Source organism: Carlito syrichta, unplaced genomic scaffold (genome assembly GCF_000164805.1).
Source record: "Carlito syrichta isolate Samal-C Ts95f unplaced genomic scaffold, Tarsius_syrichta-2.0.1 Scaffold302582, whole genome shotgun sequence".
Taxonomy (NCBI): domain Eukaryota; kingdom Metazoa; phylum Chordata; class Mammalia; order Primates; family Tarsiidae; genus Carlito; species Carlito syrichta.
The window spans coordinates 834,434-852,926 of record NW_007246678.1 but is presented as its reverse complement, the minus strand read 5'-3'; the positions used below and the strand labels follow the sequence as shown (position 1 = coordinate 852,926).

At 39.5% G+C, this 18,493-nt stretch overlaps 1 protein-coding gene across 3 annotated transcripts; it reads right to left on the bottom strand.

The window, feature by feature from the left end:
* Positions 1-1,878: 1,878 nt before the first annotated feature.
* On the bottom strand, positions 1,879-18,275 carry MED4 (mediator complex subunit 4). 3 transcript variants are annotated; one of them, XM_021711781.1, is made up of 8 exons: positions 18,111-18,275; positions 14,065-14,131; positions 11,652-11,822; positions 8,568-8,625; positions 6,816-6,902; positions 4,736-4,867; positions 3,459-3,460; positions 1,879-2,577 (listed from the first exon to the last, which is right to left on the bottom strand). In XM_021711781.1, the coding sequence occupies exons 1-8, from the start codon at positions 18,233-18,235 to the stop codon at positions 2,530-2,532; spliced, it is 690 nt and encodes a 229-aa protein (XP_021567456.1). In that variant the 5' UTR covers positions 18,236-18,275; the 3' UTR covers positions 1,879-2,529. The 3 variants fall into 3 exon arrangements, with proteins under 3 accessions (XP_021567456.1, XP_008055145.1, XP_021567457.1); XM_008056954.1 differs by lacking the exon at positions 3,459-3,460; XM_021711782.1 differs by lacking the exon at positions 3,459-3,460 and having other exon boundaries at positions 18,217-18,275.
* Positions 18,276-18,493: the final 218 nt, after the last annotated feature.

The window sequence follows — 18,493 nt, the reverse complement described above, 5'->3', positions numbered from 1 at the left end:
GCCCAGCAAGTTGAGGCTGCAGTGGCTGGGAGCGGCCACTGGACTCCAGTCTGGGCGACAGAGTGAGACTCCAATCAAAAAAAAAAAAAAAAAAGCACTTACATAATGGCACATCGCACAATGGAATGTTAGCCACTAAAGTAAATTTTATAAAAACTATATCCGCAGGGAAAAAAAATATTCCTAGTATTTGAAGACGTCAAGGTTAAAATCAGTGTATTAGTCCATTCAAAAAATTAAGCCTGGAGGAAAAGACATTCAGATATTACTGTCACCCAGGCTGTAGTGCAGTGGCATGCTTTTCATGGTCACCACAGCCTTGACCTCCTGGACTCAGACGATCCTTCTGCTTCATCCTTCCAAGTAGCTGAAACTACTGGCATGCATCATCACACCCAGCCAATTTTTAAATTTATTGTAGAGATAAGGTCTCACCATGTTGCCCAGGCTGGTCTCAAACCCATGGGCTCAGGCAATCCTCTTGCCTTTGCCTCCCAAGGTGTTTGGTATACAGGCGTAAGCCACCGCACCTAACTACATGTACTTAATTATAGATGTAGGCCGGGTTCAGTGGCTCAGCCTGTAATCCCATGCTTTGGGAGGCCGAGGTGAGTGGATTCCTGAGTCCGCGGGTTCGAGACCTGCCCGGGCAACTTGGTGAGCCCTCGTCTCTACAATAAATAAAATAAAATAAAAATTAGCCAGGCGTGGTAGCGCGTGCCTGTAGTTACAACTACTTGGAAGGCTGAGGCAGAAGGATCGCCGGAGCCCAGCAGGTCGAGGCCGCAGTGGCCAAGAGTGGCCACCGCACTCCAGTCTGGGCGACAGAGTGACGCCAACTGAAAAAAAAAAAAATTATAGATGTAGATTAACTTCTTCTTTAAATGTTACTTTCTAGTTTTTCTAGACAAAAAATAATCAAAAGGAAAAATGTTGGAAAATCTGAATTGTTTATGTGAAGAATAGAGATTAACAATTAAAAAAACACCATCAGCCGGGCTCGGTGGCTCAGCCTGTAATCCCGTGCCTTGGGAGGCTGAGGTGAGTGGATTGCCTGAGCCTGCGGGTTCTAGAACCGCCTGGGCAACTTGGCGAGACCTCATCTCTACAATAAATCAAAAAAATTAGGCGGGCGTGGTGGCACGCGCCTGTAGTTTTGGCTGCTTGGAAGGCTGAGGCAGAAGGATTGCTGGAGCCCAGCAAGTCGAGGCTGCAGTGACCGGGAGCGTGCCACTGCACTCCAGTCTGGGTGACAGAGTGAGACTCCAACTCAAAAAATAAAAAAATAAAAAATAAAAGCATATATGTGTATCCTTAATAGGAAAAATAATCAACACCAAAACGTTAATTGGTATTATCTCTGGGTAGAATGTTAACAATATTATTTTCTCCTTTGTGCTTTGCTAAATGTTCCAAAATAGATGTTATGTTACTTTTGCAATCAGAAAAAAAAAGACTGTCTAAAACTGATAAGTCAAGAAGTTGTATAAACATATTATTTCAACATGGAGGTTAACCACCAGAAACTAAGTGGTTAAAAAGTGGTTTCTTCTGGAAAGTATGATAAGAAGAGGGACGGTAAGGGCAAGAGATGGCTGTCTTCCATTCTAAATCTTTTCACGTGATGTATTGTCAAAATCAGGCATGACTATGGTAAATTTTCTCAATTATTGAGAAAAAATCTTTATTTCTTCTTAGAATAGAAGTGTGGGTGGGCCTTTGAGAAACCTATTAGATGTGATTACTAGTTCAGATATATTTGCTATAGCATAATAATTCTCAGAATCCTACCTCAAGTATGGTAAAATGCAACTGAATTTATAGAAGTAATTTCCTGCCTACAGCGATTGTGTATTTAAACTTTTTTAAAAAAGCATACAGGTACAAACAAAAGTACATTTATTTACAAAAATTACAATAATTACAAACTGTACAAATTGAGGCAATTTCCCATTCTTGTAACAGAAGTCAAGAGCCTTCACTTTCAAATGAGGGCTTTGTTATTTTGAAATTATGACGCATATTCAGTAATACACTGCCTTTTTAAAAATGTTTTTCTAAATAATTCCAGGAAGCTTATTAGTGATATGTACATAGTTCATTTCCCTCAAATCTATTTCCAGAACGACCATGTACAAATCCAGTATAACTGGAACAGAACAGGTTAAGACAATACTGAACAACTACATCTTTTTTTTCCAACAGTAAATTTTGACTATCCCCTAAATATCTGCTTAGTGGGTTATTTTAACTCAAACCATGATTTTGGGCTTTGAAGATTAAGTTCACTTCGATTTTTAACCAGCTGCACAATGCTATCGAGCCAATAGTTTACATTTCCCTGCAATGTTTAAGAAACAGAATTCTACAGTATTCAATTCTGTTGCTGTCTTTTAACAGTTTCTTAATCAGAGTCACTACTACTGCTTGAGGAGTCTGTTGACATAACCTCTACGTCATCTTCATTTTCTTTATTATGCCCAGGAGGTTCCAACAAAAAGTCACTGCTGTGATTTGGTGGTAGCATATTCACTGACATATCATTCGACTGCCATGGATACTGTGGAGCAAGGACATCTGGAGAAAAGAAAGGAGCACACATGAGAATAGCTCTCTTTGTAATTAATCTACTTCCTAGTTACTTTTCCCTTAATGAAAATAATTTGAAGTACCTTTTTTTAAGGTTAGGGAAAAAATACATGTTTGGCCAAAGTGATGAACATCAAATTTATCAAGGAAAAGTGTGATGTTTTAGCAACTGGGAACGTGTTTTTTGTTTTAAATAACATACTACTCCATAAGAAACTATTCAAATAGTTGACATAATTTTTCTTTTCTGAGACATTTACAATTATAAATTCAATATTTCCTATGTCTCTGTATATACTATATGTACATATAATACATAATTATATACATTAGGTCATGTAGATTATTCTGTATCTCATAAATGTTACTTTCTTCTTCATCAAGTATTATAATAGTTTTGAACAGTTTCTTAGAAGATAGAGGAACCGGGCAACCCCTTCGGGCCCCCTCCCACTGTGGGAGCTTTTCTGTCCTCAATAAATCCTCCTTTCTCACTTAAAAAAAAAAAAAAAGATAGAGGAACCACTGTTGTAAATGACTGATCAAAAAGAGGTTGACTGGCAATGTATGTATAAGAAATCTTAAAAAAAGGACCCAAGTCACATTAAAAGTCTGTATTTCTAAAGAAAAGGAACAGTGCACATAAACAAGTATAATTCATTACTGAAAAAAAGATGGCAGATTTTAAAAGGGTCAAGAGTTATGGTATTAACTAGAATGGTATGTCAGTTAGCTTCAAATCTACCCTTCTCTCTGCCTTGAAACCATTTCTTCTTTGTCAGCTGTCAGGATGTTAAGCTCTGTCAGTAGAGGGCGCTGGTGAAGTTCCAGATCAGATTTGGTTGTTTTGTTTTGTTTTCTTCTTTTACTCCTGTTGTGCCTAGTTAGCATACAGGACATCAAGTGGTTCCCTTCAGCAACTTTCTGGGGCATCCCCGAGGGTGGTTTCCCACTAGGTTTCACTATAATCCTAAAGGGCAGCTTCCCAGCAAGTCTCCCTGGAACTCCAGTGGGTAATTTCCTGGTGTTTGCCCTGGACTCTGACATCTCATATAACTTCTTTGCCATAGAGTGGACCACAGCTACCCAACACTCTTTCTGATGACTGTTCCCTGATATGAACATCAGCCCTGGATTGGGGCTGGGTAAGATTATCTTATAGTCTGTTCCTTCCCTGGGTACCCCGTCTTGGTCCTAGATATAGTAGCTACCCCCCTTATGTTTTTCCTGTACTTTAAAAAAATAGTCCTCTTTATTTCTTAGTAGTACTTTGTTAAATTTTCCTTGTTCAAATTACAAGTGTGGTGTGGTTTCTGTCTCTGGACTGGACTGTGACTAGCATATAATTTTGTACAACCACAATGAGAAAGATGAGGCAATCTCCAAGGATATCAAAGTGAGTTCCCCAGTTTGTACTTCAGGTGGCTAACAAAGGTGATCCTTACAAAACATTTTTAATGGCACAGGAACATCCTATGGATGTAATGTTAAGCCAATAACCAAAAAAGCAGTATGTAGAGCAGATTTTTACCAATGTGAAAATATAGGGAGAAAAGAAACATGTTGAAATATTTAAAGTAACTGCTTCAGAAAGAGTAATTTTAAAATTTTTTGTGCTTTTTCTACTTCGAGATGTTCTATCACATCAAAACAAGCCACCTACAAAATATAAAAGGTGAGGAATACATAAAAGAAATATAAAAATAGTGGAAACCTATGAAATACTTGAGAAAACTGAAGCTTAGAATAAACTATGTCCCATAAAAATTCTATTTTACAATTATAAAAAGTTTATAAAAAAACTATTGTTATTGGTTTTGTTAACTTGGGTGTTGTTCAGGAGTGCATTCACTTTATATTGTGTAAACTGAACATATATGTTTCTTATTCTACTTATACAGCATGTTTCACAATTATAAAAAAGCTATGTTTACAGCAATAACAATAAAAAGAAGAGAGGTCCAATGCCTGAGGAAGATGGCACAATATTTCCAAATAAGAGAGAGAAAGATAAATTGGCAAAGAACCTCGCAGTTAAGATGAATTGGGTCTGGAACCCCAAATGTGTTATACAGCCAGATGCCCCATCACTATCATCTCTGGAAAACCCTGGTCTGTCTGAAAACATTTCTCGTATTAACATTACCGGGCAGTCTGCCTGCTGCAAGTGCATCCCCTGGTAAGTGACCATTCACACCATTAGTAGAAGGATTGTTCATCTGACCCAATAACCCACTTCTCATCTCTAAATCAGTTGGATATGGTCTCCGTGGGTCCCCTAAAACAATAAAGACTTCTTTTAGTTCAATCACATTAAAAAATAAGCATTGATACCTTCTTTGAAGTATTTTCTTTGGTTCACAGTGAAAAGTTCAAGCTACATTTTAAATTCTGAAATATGAAATTCACCTTACAAATTATTAAGGGCATAACATATCAATTTTAAAAACATATGTACTTTTATTTCTTCTCTGAATCTTCCCAAGAATACACCATTTTCCATATTTAAAAAAAGTGAAGTTTGTCATTTTAGAAAATATTCCAAATGACGATTTAAGAAAATTATAATGATCTTAATTCTTCTAACTCAACTGCAATTTCTAGTAAGAAAATAACAATGATATATTCTCAGAAGGATAAAAGATCATGATATTTAGAGACAGAAAAGACTGGAATGTTTATTGAAAGGACTATCTAAATTAAAAATCTTTCATTTCTTCTTTTTTTTTTGAGTTGGAGTCTCACTTTGTTGCCCAGACTGGAATGCAATGGTACGCTTCTGGCCACCGCAGCCTTGACCTGCTGGGCTCCAACGATCCCTCTGCCTCAGCCTTCCAAGTAGCCAGAACTACAGGAGCGCGCTACCACACTAGGCTAGTTTTTGATTTATTGTAGAGACGAGGTCTTGCCAAGTTGCCTGGGTGGGTCTTGAACCCACAGGCTCAGGCAATCCACTTGCCTTGGCCTCCCAAAGTGCTGGACTTATAGGCTGAGCCACCGAGCCCGGCCTCTTTCATTTTTTGTTTTGTTTTTTATTTATCTTTTAAAAAAACCTTTGTTTCTTTTTTTACTTTTCCCCCTGTGCCACCTAGTCTAAGACAAAACCTTTTTCCAAACAACCTCTTTGCTCTTGTCACTTGAAGACTACTTCCCATAAAATTCTGATGGAATATCAGGAGCAGGTAATGTTCACTCTGACTAGGAAAACATAGTAAGTAGCAGTTTGGGGTAGATAAAAGCATGGCCAGATTTGGACCAACTTTTTGGGAGTGATTCTCACCAACTGCAGATTACTCATTCCCAAAACCATAGTTACCCTTAGTGCTTACAGCAGGGTTAATGTCACCTTCAGGAGTCACTGAAGTGGAGGTAACTTCTCCCATTCCTCCAATAAGGCTGCTCTGAGACCTCCTGTTTTATGTTTTATCTACTGCCAGGATAGTTGCAGTTTGTTATGTTACTTGCTGTTTTTAATTATTCCAGCTCTTCCTAGGCCTGTGTGTTTGCTGTTGGGTGTTCAGTGCTTAGTCTTTTGCACCTAAGAGAATTGGGATTACCTGTTTCTCAGGCTGGAACCTTGGTAGAAATCCTAATGGCTCTATAAAGTTGGCTTCTGGCCAGCCTTGGTTTAACAGGTATATACATCTATAGCATCAGAAACATTACTATTATCTTGTACTTTTTTTTTTTTGAGTTGGAGTCTTACTCTCTCGCCCAGACTGGAAAGCAGTGGCCGCTTCCGGCCACTGCAGCCTCGACCTGCTGGGTTCCGGCGATCCTTCCGCCTCAGCCTTCCAAGTAGCCGAAATTACAGGCATGCGCTACCACGTCCGGCTGATTTTCTGATTTATTGTAGAGATGAGGTCTCGCTGCCCAGGTGGGTCTCGAGCCCGCGGGCTCAGGCAATCCACTCACCTCAGCCTCCGAAAGGCACGGGATTACAGGCTGAGCCACCGAGCCCGGCTATCTTGTACTTTTAAAAAGTATTAATTTATTATTTTAACAGAGAAAAGAAACACAGTCCCTAGTGGCAATGGCTTTGTAGAAAACCAAATTTATAAAACCCATGGCCTACACCTTTACTTATAGGACATTAAAGATGTGAAGATATGTGGCATATATTTCTAAGAATAAATACATTCTATATTTAAACCTATTTTTTGAATACAGTCACCTAAGAATTTTCACAACTACACATATCTAGTATAAAAGAAAAGTATTTTTACCTGGAACCCAGGTCAGTGGAGCACATACAGCATTACTTGCACTGATCCTATGTGCATACTTAATTATTTCTTCAGAGGAGATAGCACCTGAGAGAGTTAAGGGTATACTGTAACCTTGTTGTCTAGAAAACATATAAGTTTAGAAGTGCACATTATCATAGTTATATAGCATACTTAAAAATCTCAGTCACCATCTTCCCTAACAATACCTGCATATACGCATATATTGTAAACATAAATCTCTAAATTAAAGAACAAGACACTAATTCAGAAAAATCAGCTGACATAAAGAAACAAGTTTGGGAGACCAGCATGATAACATTCAATAAACTCAGTTATTAACTACCATTAAATATCATTACCCTTCTGAAACCAACAGTGAGTACAAATAAAATGGAGAAAACAATGCATCATTTCTCAATGACATCGGCTAGGAAATCAGAGCAGACAGTTCACAAGCTCTGTTTGATTAACGTGGTCCAAGGCTCTTAGTAGACCAAAGTAAAAAGACAATGTAAACAGTAAAAAGACAATGTATTCATTAGGTGAAAAAAACTAAACTGCTAAATAATTTGTATGGTACAACCTGATTGTTTTAAAATACAAGAGGGAACCAAAATAAAACAGCCTGTAATCCCGTGCCTTGGGAGGCTGAGGTGAGTAGATTGCCTGAGCCCGTGGTTCGAGACCCGCCTGGGCAGCGAGACCTCATCTCTACAATAAATCAAAAAATCAGTCGGGCGTGGTAGCGCGCGCCTGTAATTCCGGCTACTTGGAAGGCTGAGGCGGAAGGATCGTCAGAGCCCAGCAGGCGAGGCTGCGGTGGCCGGGAGCGGCCACTGCACTCCAGTCTGGGTGACCGAGTGAGACTCCAACTCAAAAAAAAAAACCAGAATTATCTTTGGAGGGCAGGATCCTTGTAGTATAGGTTTTTCCTCTTAGGTAAGTGCTCTATGTACCCATTGACATCAGTGTACCAGGTAGCACTGCTGAGAGAGGCTGTGTTTGACCTCAGTGAATTTTTTTTGGAGATTCTTTCAACTCTCCATTTCATGATGGGTAATTTATACAACCAACCTGCCCACAGGGGATATTAGCTGTTTTTCATATGTAACAATCAAAAAGTGGTTCCCAAAGAAAGAGGAAAGTTAGACAATACATCGAGATGACTAAATATAAAATCCTATTTACAAACCATTAAAGGCAGGTAACTGAAGTTTTAATCACAAGTCTGACTTTCAGTGTGGCAAATTAAAGTCAGATCTGTAATGGAAGCCTTTGAAAGAGAGATAGCAGGGCAGGAAGGGATGTGGGCCTCAAATTTACCACTAAATGTGCTTCTACCCCAAAGCAATATTTAGTTCTGACTTCTTGGTGTTCCCATCCCAGTTCAGCTGGGCAATGGATGTGTTTTCACTCTTGCTTTCCCAGCCTTGATTCAGCTCAAATCCCACCTTTTTCCAGCCCATACCTCTCTTCATTTCTTCCAACAATTTTATCAACCTATTGTCCTTAGTGCAAATTCATGTACACAGCCATAAATTGCCTATTGCTTTTTATAATCTGGAAAAGGATGCGATACTTCTACCTTCCTCACAACACCTACCACAATGCTAGAATATAACACAATTTACAATCGATTATTGGAATCCTTTCAATAGCAGCAAATGATTATCAGTAATACCCTCTCTTATTAAAGTTTCTTGAAACCAGAACTTGAATTTTTCAGGTCAGTCTTCCCATGGTACTAACCTTTTCTTGCTTTTTCTATTGACTTAAGTTTCTCTTTTGCTTGGTAAACAGCTGTTGCCTAATTTAAACAACATTAAAAAAATACGGTTTATTGTTAACTACATCAAGCACAGTTTTTTACTTAATTCAGAAGACCATTTATCCCACAGGAACAATTTTCAAAACTTGTAAATCCCCACAATTTATCGTCATATTCTGAGATATCATTTGATCTTTTATTTCACATGTTTAATACAAGAGATATTATATTCATGAACCAATCTCCCATTCACAAATTAGCTGTAAAAACAAAATATAACTGTATTATTTACAAATTTTTTCTTTATATATTCTATCATAAATATGCAGAAGAGATCCAGACCACATATGACCCCAAAAGCATCCTATTCTTGCATCTAGCTCAAGAATAAAATACCTCAATCTTTTTTTCCCCCTAGTTTAGAAAACACACTGGATTTCTATTCTTTTTTATTTTATTTTATTTTTTGAATTGGAGTCTCACTCTGTTGCTCAGGTTAGAGTGCAGTGGCACAATCATGGCTCATAGCAGCATCAAACTCCTGGGCTCGAATAATGCTGACTCAGCCTCCTGATGGGACTACAGGCACGTGCCACTATGCCCCACTAATTTTTTTACAATTTTGAAATTTTTTTTGTAGAGACAAGATCTTGCTATGGTGCCTGGACTGGTCTTGAATTCCTGGGCTCAGACAGTCCTCCCTCCTTGGCCTCCCTTGGGATTTATAGGCATGAGCCACTGCACACAGTCAACATCCTTGGATTGCTATTCTTATTCACTTATACATCAGCTTAATGCTTAATAACTGCTTATCATGAAAACATCCCTTCTACCCCCCAAGGTACACAAATGGCAAAATGAAGCTAATTTAGTATATGTATGCCCTCAACTATGACACAGCGGCTTAGAGCATGGCGTTAGAGAGACTGAGATTTAAGTTCAATCTCTCTACTTCACAGCCTCCGTGGGAAAGTCAGTTATTAATTTAAAGTCTTAGTTTTTTTCAGCCAAACACAGTGGCTCATAATTGTAATGCCAGCACTTTGGAGGCGGAGGGGAGAGGACTGCCTGAGCCCAGGGGTCCGAGACCAGCTTGGGCAACTTGGCAAGAACTCATCTCTACAAATTTTTTAAAAACTAGCCAGGCATGGTGGTGCATATCTGTAATTCCAGCTACTTGGAAGGGTGAAACAGAAGGATTGTGAGCCCAAGCAGGTTAAGGAGCATGCCACTGCACTCTAGCCTGGGCGACAGTGAGATTCCAACTCAAAAAAAAGTCTTACCTTTTTTCATTGGAATAATGACACTGACTTTATATAAACCATTATGAAGACTGAAATAACGTATATAAAATGAAATAATGCATATAAAGTAATGCAGGCTATCTGAAAACAATAAGAAAAAAGAAAATGACAACGCCTTTCATTTAACCACTGGCTAAATGGTGCCTAAGTGCTGAATCAGTGTTAGTTGCTACTATCAAAACCATAAAATTCAGTCTTAAGGTCCTGCGTTTGTGGTCTTTAATTCATATTTGTAACACAAACTTGGAAAACTAATCAAAGAGGATATAATTATAGAAAAAATGTTTACGTTTCAATAAATAGTAATTAAAAGTCTGTTATTAGTCCTATTGTAGTTAGCAGTAATTACAATACGCTAAAAAATGAATATACCTGAAACTCAAGGGAAGCAGACCTAACTGTGAAAAGTGGCATTCTTAGAGCAGTGGGACCAAAGGCAGTTTTTTCCTTCTTCTTTCCACTTTTCTGTAGCTTCTGAATTTCTTTTGATAAGCATTATTTTCATAAAGAAAAGTCAATTCTAATACATATTTTTAAAAGTATCTACTTGGGGTGTTGATTTACCCTGAACTGCTTAGGTTTCTATGCATGGAGCCCATTTTTGGACACATTTTTGAAGAGGTTCATCAGGGATAAGGATGCCAGCAATGTCTGGTCCATATTAAAATCAAACTCAGCTGTTTCTGCGATACCACCATATATCAATTATATGAATTAGTATTTAGTGAAATAACTGAGCAAATAATAGCAAATAAATTGCCTCTTTGAAATAGTAGCCAAGGTCAGGTTTGGTGACTTAGCCTGTAATCCCAGCACTTTGGGAGGCTGAGGCAAGTGGATTGCCTGAGCCTGCAGGTTCGAGACCCACCCAGGCAACTTGGCAAGACCTTGTCTCTACAATAAATAAATAAAAAATTAGCTGGGTGTGGTAGCACGCGCCTGTAGTTCCAGTTACTTGGAAGGATCGCCGGATCCCAGCAGGTCAAGGCTGCGGTGGCCAGGAGCATGCCACTGCAATCCAGTTTTGGGTGAAAGAGTGAGACTCCAACTCAAAAAAAAAAAAAAAAAAAAAAGAGAAAAGAAAAGAAATAGTAGCCAAAAACAACAAAGGAAAAACTAAAGACCAAAAAGAAAAAAAGAGCAAGAGAGAAAAATCCTGAAGATTAGACTATTAATAATGAAAACTGGCTGAGCAGTGTGTAATCCCAGCACTTTGGGAAGCCAGGGCAGGAAGATTGCTTGTGCCCAGGAGTTTTAGACCAGCCTGGGCAACATAGCAAGACCTTGTCTCTAAAAAAAATTGAAAATAAAAAAGTTAGCCAGATGTGATGGCATGCACCTGTAGTCCTAGCTACTTGGGAGGCTGACACAGGAGGCTTGCTCCAGCCCAAGGGTTGGAGGGTACAGTGACCCATGACTGTACTCCAGCTTGGGCAACAGAGCAAGACCCTGACTCAAAAAATAAAATAAAATAATGAAAACTTACATCAGATAAGGATAAAATAAAACTTTTCAATTCAATGCTGTAGTGTAGACTCTTTAAATAATGAAAATGTGGCTCAAAAGTAATGCAGGCTACCTGAAAACAATAAGTGAAAAAGAAAATGACAATGGCCTTTCATTTAACCACTGACAAGATGTCATTTTTAGACATGGGAAGTTGAGTTTTCTGCTCTTCAAAATGCTGAAAACAGACTTTTCTGAAATCGATCAAACAACAACATCCTTTTTCACCTTAAAAACCAACTCTTGTCAACTTACCAGAATTTGTTCTGCTTCCTTTAGCTGTTTTTGTAGCTGCTGAATATCACTGTCTCTCTTCTCTACTTCTTTTTCTAAAACTTGCATTTCATAATGGATTTTTCCCTGATTAAGTGCCAATTTCATTAGTTCTTGAAATTCTCCATCTCGGTGAATTAACAACTCTAAGACCTGTCAGATAACGGTTGATTAAATCAGATAACAGAATACAGAAAGGCCACACTCCATTGAAACAATTCATACATGAACTGGTTAGACTGTAAAGTTTCAATACCTTCAAAATATTATTCCTAATCTTTGTTAATAAAAATTGCCTATTTATGATTATTTTGAGAAACAAATCAGTATCAAAATATTCTACTTTTTCTGCTATTCTTTCAAACAAAACAAAATAAAACAAGTCTTTAAAAACTAGTAATATGCCAACACAAGTAGGTTTATTCATTTCCCAGTAAGATAAAATTTTAAAGTGTAACATTAAAAATACAATATACTAGAGGTTCTCACAAAATGTGACACTTGAGATGATTCTAGGTGGTACTAAGAACTTAAAAAAAAAAACTTACATTTACACATTTGTTCTAACATATGTTAGAAAAAAATATAACTGGGACATCTAACCTGTGATTTCATGCACGGTATTGCCAAGGATGAAGATGGTCTAAGAAATACAGTGATTTCAAAAAACTGTAATAGATGGTATGTGATATGGCACACACACACAAAAACCACGGTTGGTTAAAAATGCATGAAATAGAAAAGTGTGGGGTTCATATCTCTAGTCCTCCATTTGCTGAAGACCATATTAAGATCCTTTCTAACTTCAAATCTACATGCAATTCAAATAAAATGGTGGCTAGAAAATTTTCACATGGGCACATCCCTCTCTAATATTTAACACTTTCAATGAAAATTACACAGAAATCCACAGTACTAAATACAAGATACAATTCACAGAATTACTTCTCCTTAGAAAGTACAAGTAAAGTGTGTGCCGATTATGCCTTCTGAATAATTATCACCTTCTGAATAATCTCGGTGTGCCTGGTTCATAGCAAGCATAAAGTGTTTATGAAATGAAGTCAAGCCTTGCATTTCACTTCTTGCATATTTTGTATGCATTCTTACTTAATCCCACAGGTATTAATAGAGTATCTGAGAAACTAGGCATCTATTAACACAAAATTCTAGCCTCTTTCTTTTTCTAACAACAAAACAAACAAAAACCCTAACATTCTTAAGTTAGCAGCTTTTCCCAACTTGTGGCCTTCTCTGGACTCCATGAGATTTTTCTGCTCTCAAAACATGTCACAAAATAAAACTAAGATAATGGGCAGAGGATGGAGAGAAGAGTCTATCAGATACCACCTCCTCTTCTATATTATATCCTCTTTAGAAAGGTTAATCCTCCCCATTTCTCTTAAAAAATGTTTTTACATTGTGGTAAAAACATAAAATTTATCCTCTTAACCTCTAAAAGTTTTCTGAATAATAATAATAAAAAAACCTGTTAGCTGTAGAAAATTAAAAAGCACAGAAAAGTATAAAGCAGATAAAAACTGCCTGTATGGAAGGATTGCCGGAGCCCAGCAGGTCGAGGCTGCAGTGGTCAGGAGCAGCCACTGCACTCCAGTCTGGGTGACAGAGTGAGACTCCAACTCAAAAAAAAACAAAAACAAACAAAAAAAAACTGTCTGTAAATTCAACACCCACAAGATAACTTCTACTAACAGGTATATACTCTTTTATTTCCATTCATTTTCAAGGTGCATTAGGGGCACCGAGCCTACTGGCTACATTTATGAAAGTGTTAACCTTTGATTCTAACTACTGTTTTAATCACTATTTAGCAAGTTTAATTCAAAAGACAAAAATAAATGTGTCTAACTAGAACTATAAGGGAAAATAATAAAATACTGCTAAACTCTTAGGCAACTATTTTCTTATTAGACACTGTTATCTTATACAAATGGTACAAAGAAAATATCAATTTTAAAGTTTTAATTAACAACTTAAAAGTATCCAGCCAAGTGCAGCGGCTCATGCCTGTAATTCCAGCACTTTGCAAGGCTGAGGCGACAGGATTGCTTGAGCTCAGGAATTTGAGACCAGCCTGGGCAATATAATGAGACCCTGGCTCTATAAAGAAAAAAAAAAATCAATAAATTGGCCAGGTGTGGTGGCATGTGCCTGTACTCCTAGCTACTTAGGAGGCTGGGGCAGGAGGATCACTTGAGCCCAGGAGTTTGAGGCTATGGTGAGCTGTGATTAGGTTACTGTACTCCAATCTGTGAGCCCAGCTCAAAAAAAAAGCATCCAATCTTCCTGTTCACACATAAAGTAAACTTGTAGCAACTATAGCTTTTCATTTTTAAAATTTAAAAATTAATTAATTTTAAAAGCAACCACTTACCTGATTTTCCTCTCCAGGCTGTAATAATTTTTGGTTTCTTGAAATTGCCAGCATTTCTATAAGTTCCCTAAGAGAAAAACCCATGAAAAAAGACCACTGTGAAGTCTCTACATACAATAGAGGCTTTCTTACCTGCTCTTTACCCAAATGACTTGCTGAATTCATGGTACTCACCGCATGCTGAACACATGTAGCCTTCCCTGCAGCCCACCATGACTGTGGGCTTCAGCTCTCACCAAGACTCAGTTGTGCTTGTTACTAAACTCACTTATGCAAGCTCTACTTATTACTATAATTATGTAAATATCCATTACATAAATATCAATGAAATATGATTGTGAACAGAAACAGTTCTTTCCATAAAAACCTAAGCTGAATGCTTAGAAAAGATTCAGCAGAGGTTTGCAAAGAACAGCATAAAGAACCAGGGAAAAGTCATAAAATCTCAGAGTCTATCAAAGATTGCTTGATAAGAGGCTAACTTCTCATTTTGATTTGATCTAGAAATTTATGACTTCTGAGTTTTGTAAAAACAAACAACAAACAAACAAAAAAACCAAAAACCATCTACATAAAGGGTCTACAGTTTCTGCAAATATCATTTTCTTGGAAGAGAGCCATGCCCAGTGATGTACATATTGTCTATGGCTGCTTGCCTACTTAAGGGCAGAGTTAAGTAGTTACAGCAGAGACCATATGACCCCCCAAATAAAAAATATTTACTATCTAGTCCTTTCAGAAAAAGTTTCCCGACCCTTGTCTTTCATGAAATGATTAGCAGATGAATATGAGTTTATATGTTTTCAGGTAAAATTAAAACAATTAAGGGATGCATGAATTATTGTTTAAAGATTCGCCACTTTAATTAAATTTTTAAAATTAAACAAACATCTATCAAATGTAGTCCTAGCTACTCGGGAAGCTAAGGCAGAAGGATCACCTGAGCCCAGAAGGTCAAGGCTGAACCATGATCATGCAACTGCATTCCAGCCTGGGTGACGGAGTAAGACCCTGACTATAAAAAATAAAAAATAAATTTTAAAAAAACTTAAAAAATACAATTTGTGTTTCCATTTAAAAAATTCCTCAAAAGGTTACCTCATTCTATTACATCTTATGAAGTAAATTTACAAAATGAAAGTCTATACAATTAGTAAGAAATCCTAAATTTCTTTTCTTTCTTTCTTTTTTTTTTTTTTTGAGTAGGGGTCTTACTCAGTTGCACAGGCTGGAGTGCAGTGGCACAATCATGGCTCACAGAAACCTCAAACTCCTGGACTCAAGCAATTCTCCCACCTTGGCCTCCCAAAGTGCTAGGATTACAGGTGTGAGCCACTAAGCCTGGCCAACATATCCTAAATTTCAAATCCACTCAGAAAAACAAATTATGGTACAGTAAGTAAAGTTCAGAAAAGAAATGAATGTACTGGACTCAAGAGGAGAGAAGTGAGAAGTAACAGTTCATTAAAAATAGTAAGGCAAAGATTTGAAATTCTAAGAATAAGACCTACTCAGAACAAAAGATGGCAGCAACTACTTCCCAAAAAAGGTGTCACTTTTGAACAAATACAACATATTTACGGAAAAATTAACTGCTATCATCCATACCATATGATTGGTCGAAATGAACAAACAATGAGAAACACTTTAACTCGATTAATTTCACATTCACCAGCAGCATCAAGATTCCTTAGCAAAGAAGTGGAAGCCAACCAAGTATCAGACTTAGCCATCAGGTGAGAATTATCCCAGATGAAATAGATCAAGGGAAATTTTCAAGCAGAACATACAAAATTAAAAAAACTAGCTCATACAAAAGCAACAGAGGTGCTTCCCAATTAATCACTAGGTGTTCTGAACCCAATGTAGAACTTCATGGCTACCTCTTCAAGGAAGGTATTTCAGAAACTGAGTATGGCAGACCAGTGATTCTAAAATAACTGGTTAAGTGGAGCATGCTGAGTTTCTCAAAGTTCATTCAGTCCTGTTTAGAAAAGCAGTGGGTTAAGCAGTATTTATGGGATATCAATCTGGAGTTTAATAACAACGAACTGAATAAAGCTTTAATTAGCTGCCTTAAAGACAGTCGTATCACACACAGAACAAAGATGAATAATTTAACTGAAAAAATCATACTATGAATACTCTGCCTCGCTAGTGTCTTTTTACTAAGCAATAATGAGGTATTCTTTTTTTTTTTTTGAGTTGAAGTCTCACTCTGTCGCCCAGACTGGAGTGCAGTGGCACGCTCCTGGCCACCGCAGCCTCGACCTGCTGGGCTCCGGCGATCCTTCCGCCTCAGCCTACCAGATAGCTGGAACTACAGGCGCGCGCTACCACGCCCGGCTAATTTTTTGATCTATTGTAGAGATGAGGTCTCGCCAAGTTGCCCAGGCGGGTCTCGAACCCACGGGCTCAGGCAATCCACTCACCTTGGCCTCCCAAAGCGTGAGATTACAGGCTGAGCCACCAAGCCTGGCAGAGGGTATTCATTTAAGAGGATTAACTAATAATGAAGAAACTAACAAGTTTTCTACCACAAAGTAAAAAACCAGCAAAGATAAAAAAGGAAACGGCACTTGCATAAATCTGTGTAAGCATCTGCACAGAGGCAATACATTAAGACAGCTGCCTGTACCCATGAGTTCACTATATTGATCACAGGCTGGTTGAAAATTCCACGTGCCCTATTTGTTGTGAAGCAATATTCGAGTCTTACACAGTTCAAACAGGGGATTAAACACATAGGCATTTAACTTCTGGTGTTTGTGTGTTTTTCATTCAACATTCTGCTTACCTGCTAATCTGATTTGTAATGCTGTGGCAAGGACTAAATGTATAGCAAGAATATAATGCTGATTATAAATAGATCAGGTACATTTCAAAACACGATAAGATTTATTCTAAAACTGTCCAAGAATGTCGGCTCCAGAAAAAGTGACATTTGAGCTGAAGTCTGGAGGATAAATGCTTCATTTACCAAATTGGCGGTGGAGTGGGGAACGGCACTGAAGATGAGGAAGTCTGGCTAGCCTGAGAATAGGAGTACTCAGGGAGGCTGGAGTGAAGGGTTAGGACAGAGAGGCGTGGCAGCAAATGAGAGTAACAGGATGGATTCAGAGGAGACTGGGAAAGGCCTTGCTGCACACGAACCTCAGGAATTCGGACTTCATCTCACTGAACAATGGGAATCTACCAACTGTTTTTCCACAGAGGAGTTATATAAAATGCCTTTTAAAATAACCGATCCTGGGCAATATCGAGGGATAAAGTGCAGAAGCTCGATGGCAAGCAAAACTGTTGGGAGGCTGCATAAGTAGTTATGACAGCGGGGGACAGGAATGAGAAAACCCGAACCCGCCCGATTTAACATCCAAAAAAACGTGAGGAAGTTAAGAAGTCGCCAACTTGAAAGGGACAACAGGAAGAACGACATCCCATTTTATCTCCGATCTCTGCCAGACACGCTGCACTCCAGCCATCCCAGACCACTTGTGAGCACGCACAACTTGTGCGTGCTCACGTTTCCAGACGTTTACACAGGCCGTGCCATCTACCCGCCGCCTAGTGAGGCTGGTGAACTCCTGCCCAGGCAGCCACTTTTTCAGGAAGCCTTGTCCTGTCTGCAACCGTTAAAGGTGCTTCGTCCCCGTGCTCCCGGAGCCCGCAGCGCAGGCCTCTAGTAAGACACGCCTCGCGCCAGTTTACACCTCTCTCTCTTTCGACAGGTGGCATCCGGCCTCCCCCTCACTATCAGCAGGGGGCCGTTCCATAAACGCTTGTCGAATGTCCGTGGACGAAGCGGCAAAAACCGCGCGACAGGACCACCGTCATCACTAAGCTACCTTCTAAGAGGAAAACATGCCGCCCAGAGTCCCGGAGGGCGGCGGATCCCACGCCCAAGACCCCCGAGCGCGGGAGACTGCCGGGAACGGCCCTCCCCGCCGGGCCCCGGGACGCGGCGCACTCGCAGGGCCGGCGGGCTCCGGAGTCGTCCCCCGGCCCCGCCCCGCCCCGCCCAGTCGGGCTCTGCCTGGCACTTTTACCTTGACAGGACTTCCAGATCTTCAAGCGCAGACAACAGCCGCTCGCGCGTGCTGTTACCACCTGCCGCTCCCAAGCCACCTCCCAGCCGCTCCTTCTCCTTCTCGCCACTCGAAGACGCAGCCATGCTCCCTACGGGCCGGCAGCCGGTGCACGCGCACTGGGCGCTGACGCTAGGGGAGGCGGGCTCGGGAGGCGGAAGAGTCGCAGAGGCGCGGAGGAAAGAGCGGCTAGAGCGTTACCTGTGCGCCTAGGGGTGCACAGCGGGCGCCGGCGCCATCTGCTGGGCCAGCGAGGGCTCTCGGCTCCAAACCCTGGGAGCGACCGCTGAACTGACAAGAGGAGGCTCAACCCCGTACGGTTCTCCTGGGCCTAATGTTTTTCA